This window comes from Triticum aestivum, chromosome 3A (genome assembly GCF_018294505.1).
Source record: "Triticum aestivum cultivar Chinese Spring chromosome 3A, IWGSC CS RefSeq v2.1, whole genome shotgun sequence".
Taxonomy (NCBI): domain Eukaryota; kingdom Viridiplantae; phylum Streptophyta; class Magnoliopsida; order Poales; family Poaceae; genus Triticum; species Triticum aestivum.
In genome coordinates this window covers 674,058,209-674,067,597 of record NC_057800.1, presented here as the reverse complement: position 1 = coordinate 674,067,597, position 9,389 = coordinate 674,058,209, and the positions used below count along the sequence as shown (strand labels likewise).

Here is a 9,389-nt window from a genome sequence, read left to right as displayed (position 1 = left end):
ACATTCTAAAACATTTCATCTTGTTTTCGCTTGAAACTGTAAAAAAAAAATAGCCATATGGTTGCATCAAACTCCACCGATTTGGATGAAGCACCTCTAGTTTAACGAGGAACAAATTTATAGGGTTTCCTCCTTAAATATTAGTACTATATACTATATGTTGTCACTGTTGAAGATTTTAGTTCCTTCGCAGTTACAGAAGTATCGCAATTTGGCATAAGCTTATGCAAATATGATCAGTTCAGCTACAGTTTCTGAACTGGTGACTATTATCGCCACGTCTTGGTAAATAATAAATATGATAGCACCTGTTACCTTTTTGGTTACTTTTTTTTGCAGGTTACCTTGGTTACTTGTCAGAATGATTATTCTAGTTCATCAAGTTACCACTTTCCCTTCAGCTGGACTTTGAAGGAATTATGTGGAGTCCAATTTGCCAGATCTTCAACTAGTACTTTACTGCTTATTTTTTGGGGGGGGGAAAAGTACGAAGAACCCAGCACAATTCCGCTAGCGAGCGTAGCTATCTTAACTATATCCTCCCAGCAAGAACAGAAGCTATGGAGGTGGTCCAAATCCTGGATAATCTAAGTACTGTTCTTGAAAGATATCTCTGATGATGCACAACATGTGAGAAACAGGCATACGTGTTATTAGAATAGTCATTTACCTGAATATTTTAGTGCTAATTCCACTGTTTAGTACAGTTAAACCCCCTGTGTACTTTATGCTGACCCTACCAAACCGAGTGCGGAGCAAAAATTAACAAACAAATTATTACAAACAGAATCGTAATTCAGTTCTCGATCATAAGTAGGACCGATTTAACATAAGTTAGGGGTATCATGAAAAGTTGCAAAATAGGCATATCTTGGGTAATCTCCACCATCCATTCTTGTTGGTCCAACGTCCACTTCATCTCTACCGTGTAAATTTTTTTATGAGCATTTTTTTTGCAGATGGTTTTTATGAGCAGTTTTAACATGGCCCCTCTTACCTCACAAGAGTTAAGAGCACACAAAAGATATGAGCTGTTGATTTTATTAAATAGTAGGCCCAAGTAATTAACATGTGCAAATATATTTCAGTCCATATGTAGTTCACACTTAAGTATGTTTGTTAATATATATACTAGGATAATGACCGTGCGTTGTAACGGGGTATAAATATTTAAGTATGTTATCTCATGATTTACTTGCCCATATTATTGCAATTGTATAAATAAATGTTTATCAAATAATGCATGTGATTTACCTGCTCATATCAATGCGATTGCGTTAATATATTTTTTATCAAATAATGCTCATATTAACGTGATGCAGTTTGGTAAGTAAATTAATGTGATTGTGCAGTGTACCGTGAAGATACAGTCATATTTGATGTGGTGGCAAAAAACCGTCTGAATGAAAAAAATCAGTGAAGGGATGTGGTGGGAGGGGGGAACCGGTTGACGAGCAGTTGTGCCTAGTAGGAAAACAAACGCTACTTATTTTCAAGTAGTACTCCCTCCATCCCTTTTTATAAGGTGCATTTGCTTTTTTTATAAAATTTCAGTGTAGGGTGCATTTTTTTTCTAATTCCTCGTAATTATGTCTTTAGCCCTAAAGAAATAGAAAAGTATCTCTCCCCCAATTGTGTGTGTGTCTCATTGTAGAGAAAAAATATCTCTCTTCTAGTTACGTGTGTCTCTTCCTTTTCAAGCCTAAATGATTTGCTTGGAGCAACAATTTAGCCAAGGTTAATTTCATTCTAAATTATGAATAATTATGTGCCTTGGTCATCGTACAGAAAATAATACGGCTTACATAAAGGAATGGAAGGCGTATATATAGAAGAGACCCCCCCCCCCCCAAAAAAAAAAACTCTCACCAATTCGACCAAGAGAGAGATACACAGGAAAAAAAGATATTTGAATGTTTATAGAATAACACATTGTCACATTTTATGTGCCGATAAGAACCGAAAATATTTTGGGTTTTTGTCAAGATCTTTCAATTTCAAGTTTATTTACTACTTGCCATGAATTATAACAAATATAGAGGAAATTTCAAAGGTAGATCCTGATTTAATTTTTGGAATTTTAAAAACAATTTAGGCATAATTCATATCAAATACAGAATAAAGAAAATTTGTAAAATGAGAAGTGTATTTATTTACATGCTCTTTATTCATGAAGTTCACCATTGTACATTATCATATAAGTGTTTTGTACTGTGTTTAAAAAGTGTTTTAAAAACGTTCTTATATTATGGGAAGAATAAAAGAATTCATATTTTCTATGAACTCACAATATTCCCAGATATAAAGTGCAACATTTAATGAATTCAATCATATTAACTAGGAATGCAATAATTTCCTTTAGTCAATCGTGCACTATGTGTTATTAATATTTTCTATAACTTTTTTGCTAAAATTTACCAAATATGGCCAATTACCTCATGGGTGATCTATTGATCTGTGGAAGGTAATAGGTCATCACATTCGATCGAGGTCATTGGATGAAAAATAATGAACGATTCATAATAGTTGGGATCATCTTTAAAACTTTTTTATATTTTACTTCCTTTTTGGATGTCGAAAACCTCTTTACAAGTGTCCTTTCAAAATAATAATGAGAACAGTTTGCAATCATTTCATCTTGTCTTTCTTCAGGCTGTAAATAAGTTGGCAACAACCTCCACCTGCTTGGTCAAAGCACCACTAATTTAATTTGCTCCAAATTGCAGGGTTCCCTCCTTAAATGTTACTCCCACTGTTTACAAATATAAGATATTTTGAATATTTCAATATGAACTACATACATACTGAAATAATCAAATAAGCAACAAACATATCAAGATAGGATATTTCAATAAGCAACAAACATATCAAATAATCAAATAAGCAACAAATATTTCAATATGAACTACATACAGTCGATTCACAAAAAAAGTTAGGATATCTTATGTATATAGGTCACTGGTGAAGATTTCAGTTTCTTCACATTTACAACAATTTTTGCAATGAAGCATAAGCTTACACAAATAAGATCCGTTTAGCTTCAAAATGTTTCACATTTCTATTTTATTGTTGGACGTTGCGAACCTCTTTAAAAATTGTTGTTTCGAAATAATAATAAATATTTCAAACATTTTTTTTGTTTTATTCAGACTGTAAATGAGAAGTTGTCTAGTTGGCATCAAACTCCGCTGACTTGGTTGACACTTCAGTTTTATTTCTGGACATTGCGAACTTCTTAAAAGTTGTTGTTTAATAATAATAATAATAATAATAATAATAATAATAATAATAATAATAATAATAATAAGTATTTCAAATAATTTCATCATATTCTGCTTTAGGCTGTAAATAAATAGTCGTCTGGTCGGCATCGAACTCCGCCACATTGGCTGAAGCACTTCTGAGTTAGCCGGCTACAATCTATATGGTTCCCTCCTAAAATTTTACTCTCTCCAATCCATATTAATTATCATTGATTTAGTACAAGTCTATATAGATCAACAACAATTAACATAGATAGGATGTACTACAACATATAGGTTACTGGTAAAGATTTCAGTATCTTTACATTTACAATAATGGGAATGTCAAAACACAGTTAATTGAGACTTAACAAAGTCTCAGTCGATGCTTTATTCATGAGATCTTACATTGAGATCTGTGCAAAATCTTCTTTTAATTTTTTCTTTCTTCCGTTTAATATATTTTGTCACTTGACCGAGACTTGAGATTTAGCCACACCCTTACAACAATTTGCGCAATGGAGCATAAGCTTACACCAATAAGATCTGTTCAGCCACAGTTTTTGAACTGATAACTATTATCGTCATGCAGTATGATAAAACTACAGCTTTATTTACCCGGCAGTAGCTTTGGCTTGTTTGGTTACCTGTCAATATGGTACCTCCTATATCCTCAAACAATCACTCTCCCTAGAACATGGAATTAAAACGAATTATGTGGACTCCCATTCGCGACATCTTCAACATGAACTTTACTGTTTAATTTTTGACAAAGAGTACTTGCAAACAAGCACAGTTCCACAAGATAGAGTGTCGCTATCTGAATTCTGAAAACATATGCGCCTAGCTAGAACCAGGCTATGGAAGTGGCCCATAATCCTGGATAATCTAACTACTGTTCCTGAACAATATCTCTTCTGATGCACAACATGTGAGAAACAGGCAGACGCGTGATTAGAATAATCAACTACCTGAATATTTTTATGCCAATTCCACTGTCGAGTACAGTTCAAACCCCCTGTACTTTCTGCTGGTGTAACCCTACCAAGCCAAGTGCACGAAGGCCAAAATGAACAAACCAACCGATACAACAAAATAGAATCGTCGTAGTCCAATTCTGAATCATAAGCAGGGGGAATTTCCATAAGTTAGGAGTATCAAGAGAAGTTGCAAAATGGACATATCTTGGGTGATTTCATGCGGATCATCAGGGCTAACACTATCATTGGACATATTTGATGATTGATAACCAACACCAACTGCCTAGGATCTGAGTCTGACTGATGAGACGACTACCATGACGAGAAGGGTAGGGCGTGCATCCCACCTGCGTCCGGGTGGTTCCCCTGATCGGCGCTCACTTGGTGTTGGTGGTGGTAGTATCCATGGTACTGCTGCTGGAGCTGGGATGCAGCCGGAGCCGCCGCTGTGCTGGTAGTGACGGCAGTGGTAGCGGTAGCAGCGGCGTGCTGTGATCTGTTAGACGCGTGCAACATGGCCGCGCCCTTGTCTCCCAGGCTCACGTAAGACAGCCCGGTGAGCGAGACGTCGCCGTTGCTGGACAGCCGCGCCACCTTGCCGCCGCCTCCACCGCCGTACTGTATCGTCACGCCGCCGCCGCCGAGATGATGCGCCTCCGCGGGGACCATGATGTGCGCCGGCGCCGGGCTGTCTGACAGAAGAGAGAGAGCACAGTTGTGGTCCGGGCCCCCGTCGTGGGCGAACATGGTGGTCTTGCCGTTGCTGTGCCGGCTGCTGTTGCTGCTGCTCTCCGAGGAAGGGGTGATGGTGAAGGCCGGCGGCTGGCAGCCGAACGCGGCCTCGCCGCCGCCGTCGGTCAGGAAGGGGAAGTGCTTCCTCTCCGGCTTGCCGTGGTGGAAGAGGGAGGCGGCGCCGCTGAAGGAGTAGTACTGCTCGTGGAACGCGTCGGCCTCCGTCTTCACGGCGATGCCGCCGGGCCACTTGGGCTCCGCCATGGACGTCGGGGAGAAGATTTGCGGGTACGACGCAAATCTTGTCACTCCTGTTCACGGAAAACGATCGGGAGCTAACAGTTAGTTCGGCCGTCAGCGTTGCAAACCTATGACAATAGCCATGTCGACCAACTGATAGAAAAAACAAAAGACCAAAATTACAAAAACAAGCTGTAAATTCCCTGTGCATCCACCCTGCTACTGAACTGTAACATGGTAAGTTTCATGTAAAAATCTTCACAGGTATAGGAGTGCTACTAGTAGACTACTACTGGTCTGGTTTCATCATGTCATAGGTGTTCAATTCTCTGTGACATCATTAACTGGCTTTCACATGAATACCGGCTGTATCAGGGCAGAAAGTTCAGAAGAAACTTCAGGCCTAGATATTCCCTTGCTTTGGATCCCACAGGAAGTTCCTGGAAATGATGCCAGCCAAAGACTGAAAACCTATCTTGGTCTGCTACACCAGCAAGATGTTCATACTGATAGTCAAGCCTCCTGTTCCCATCCTTTTCGGAAAGAAGAAAAGTTTGTGCTACTTACTCAGCAAGCACGTGTGAAGTGTTTTTCTGGATAGTACTAGCAGTCAACTGAAAGGGGAAACACTCTAAACGGTCTAAATAAACAAAATGAGGATAAAGTTCAGAATAAAATTATACTCCTCCGTTCCATAATATAAAAGCATTTTTGCCAATAGTGTGGTGTCAAAAACGCTCTTATATTATGGGACGGGGGGAGTAATTAACTAGGAGCACATGATGGATCACATTTTTCTCTTGTTTCCGACAAAATGGGAGTGCCAAAAATCTCAACTTTCCTGCTCATTGCAGCTCCTAGATCTTACAATCTACTCCCTCCGTCCCATAATATTCATGGGACGGAAGGAGTACTCCATTTGTACCAAAATGTAAGACATTTTTTGGTTTTGAAAATGGCATAAGAAATGTCTTACATTTTGTTACAGAGGCAATACTTTCTAGGCCGCATGCATCGTTTCCACGTGGTGTAAGAAGGCTATTAACAGGAAATATGAATATTAGAGATTGACGGAGTACCGTGGTGATTAGCGAACAAGCCGGCAGGGTTGAGGGGATCCGGCTGCGGCTTCCGGCGGCGGCGGTTGTGGCCGTCGAGCCGCTTCCTGCAGCTCCTCTTCACCTCGTCGAACTCCCCGAGCAAATGGAACCTGCAAACAACAGTTTCCTCCGATCAAAATGACTTCTCAAGATACAGATCGAAAATTTGCATGAAAAAAAGCAATCAACGAAGTTGTAGAAAAACAAGAACATAGATCCGGTCAAATGCTCGAACCACATGCCACAGATCCAGGCCAAATCAAGCACATGGAAATGGAGACACACGCCCCAATTTCCCAAGCTTCTCTGCACACGAGCTTAATTACACCCGTAACCTTCAAGCAAGAATCTTACTACTAAAACCTAATTACACGGCCACATCACGGCTGACCTTTGAGATCCTCGATCCCTGTCTTCTAGAAGCATACGGGAGGAATTCTCTGTTTGAAAACCACCGAGGATGTGGAAATCGTGCGGCGCGTCGCGCCAACGGGCGGCGGCGACAGGTTGCGGTGGAGGACAGGGACGCGGCCGTTGGGGAGGACGAATGGAGCAGCAGCCATGAGAACGACGACCTGAAAGGTCCAGTTCCAGCCAGCGCGAGCGCGCGCCGGGTCGTTGTGGGGGGGGGGGGGGCGCACGGGCTGGGTCGGGCCGCGCCACACCACCTTAATGGTGGCGCGTGTGCGCTTGTCTCCTTCAGACGCAGTCCGGGACCAGACGCTGCCCGGAATTTATCAGTCTCCCTCCGGGTTGGTTAAATTCTCCTCTTCTCCTTTTGTTTTCAGGTAGATGTACAGATCAGATGTTTTCCATGGTGATTATACGTACTTTTTGACATGGATTTGTGTGCTTTTCAAAGTGGGGTTTCAAATTTTTACGGTGAGTGGGAGACAGATGGGGGCAGCAAACAGAGGTTTTTGGTGAGGTGCATGTCGGATGATTAATCGCTAGCGCCAAGCGAGCCATCATGGGGCAAAGCGACAGGGAACTGCTCCGGCTGACAGCGAATTCTTGTTCGCCCGCCGAACGAACGAACTAATCCAGCTAGCTGGGACTACAGTAACGACGGCGAGCTTTTCGCCGGAGTTCGAACAAACCACAGCAACTCTCGTCTCGTGCGACAGTAACAGTAGTAAAGATGTTGCTGCTGCCGACGCACGAAGTTAGGGAGCGTGGATCACGGATGGATGTCGGGGGGAACGAATCGGCAGGGAATGCACGGCCGAGAAATGGACAAAGGGAGCGGGTGTACCTGCTGCACTGCTGGCAGAAGCGCTGCTGCTGGCCGGCGACGGCGACGACGGGCGTCTTGGAGTGCGCCTCGCAGACCTTGTGCCGGCGGTGGTACTCGCGGCACCGGGACAGGTCGGCCGTGCACCCCTCCACGGAGCACGGCGGCACCGTCTGCTGCCCCTGCCCCGCCCTGGCCCGCTTCGCCGGCGCCGGCGCCGCGGAAGGCGGCGGCGGCTGCTGCTGCTGCTGCACCGATGCCACCGCCGCCGCCGGGACCGGCCTCCAGCTCGTCGGCGCGCCGAGCTTCAGGTCCAGCGCGCCGCCGCCTCCTCCTCCCCCGCCGCCGCTCGGCGCGACCACCGTGCTGAGGTCCCACGAAGGCATCTTGTGCTCCCAAGAATCCATGCCAAATACACACGTACGCAAGTACGTATCTCTGTGTTCAGAGAATTCCTCGCCTGCACGGCCCGGCCCGGGGAGCTTGCTTGTGCCGGCGACGATCAAGAAATGGCGGGGCTTAAAAAGGCTTTCTGGGCCGTACGCAGACAAGAACCGCCCACCCCTCTCCTCGGTCCTCGCCTAGGAAGAGGAAGAGGGAGAGAGTACAGTAAGCACCGCACCAGCAAGAGGAGTTGATTGGAAGCAAGAGCTTGGGAGGACGGGAGAGAAAAGTGAGATCGACGGATCGATGCGGCTCGCGGGACGGACGGAGAGATCAAAGCAGGAGCATGCAATTAAGTATGGCGGAGCCAGACCACCCACCACCACCACCACCACCAGGGAGAGGAGAGGAGAGGAGGAAGTGAGCTGCTGCTGCTACTGGTCTAGTGCTACTGCTAGCTTGCTTGCCGGGGCGGTCTGAGCTTTAAAGCGAGGACGGAGGACGGATGGGCGGGCGGACAAGGAAGAGAACAGTGGAGAGTGAGTGAAGAAGAGGAGAGCTAGCCTCAGCGGCAGCACCAACCCCGATGAGAGAGAGTTGGAGATGGGCGGAGAGAGAGGGCGATGAGGGGGGAGGGAGGGGGAGGACAGTGGTTGCAGACAACACAGGAGGAGACTCCTATTGGAGGACTCCAAACTCCAAAGGTGGCAATAATTGCCGAGACGGGCGGGCGGAGAGGGAACCACCTCACCTCCACCCCTGCCGCTGCCGCTGCCTCCACTGTTCACTCGCTCGCCCGCTTTAGGTTTTACCACTCCGCCACCAGAGTACCAGAGTTATTTTCGGTACGCCTGCGATGCAGAGAAAGAGAGCGAGCGAGGACGGGACGGAGGGAGGAAGGAAACCAGCGCTGCTGGCTGCTGCGTCAGCGTGGTAGGGAAGAAGCGGAGTTGGTGGCGAGGGCAGAGAGAGAGAGAGTGAGGGTCTGTTTGGTTGGAGATTAGTGTGACCAAGCCAAAGTGTGGCTAGCCACACAAGTATGGCAAGCCACACAAGTGTGGCTAAGAAATTGGACGCCAAACTTTGACAAAAGTTGGTAAAAAAATTGTCTCTTTAACAAATGGGCCATAGGGGCAATAAAGTGTGGCAAGCCAAAGTGTGGCAAAAATCAAACACATGCTTGGCAAACTGTGGCTACCAAATTTTGGCTTGGCAAATTGTGGCTGGGAACCAAACAGCCCCTGAGTGCGAATGGAAGGAAGAAAGAGAGAGGAGGAGGAGGAGGAAAGGATTCCTTCCTTTCCGTTTGGTGCTCGGCGCTGGCCGCTCCGCGCCCCTAGCGTGGCGTTTCTTTTGCCTGTTCGGGGCTCGGTTTGCTCTTTTCTAGGGGATCGATGAACCGGACGGGGGCTTTCTTCCTTTCACCACCGCCAAGGAGGAGAGGTGCACTTCACTTGGGTTGGGTTCGGAGGACGGA

General features: G+C 45.2%; 1 protein-coding gene across 1 annotated transcript; it reads right to left on the bottom strand.

Moving 5' to 3' along the window:
* Positions 1-4,312: 4,312 nt before the first annotated feature.
* LOC123063124 (squamosa promoter-binding-like protein 2) lies at positions 4,313-8,682 on the bottom strand. The gene is made up of 3 exons (XM_044486860.1): positions 7,550-8,682; positions 6,274-6,404; positions 4,313-5,265 (listed from the first exon to the last, which is right to left on the bottom strand). The coding sequence occupies exons 1-3, from the start codon at positions 7,933-7,935 to the stop codon at positions 4,535-4,537; spliced, it is 1,248 nt and encodes a 415-aa protein (XP_044342795.1). The 5' UTR covers positions 7,936-8,682; the 3' UTR covers positions 4,313-4,534.
* Between the last annotated feature and the right edge of the window lie 707 nt (positions 8,683-9,389).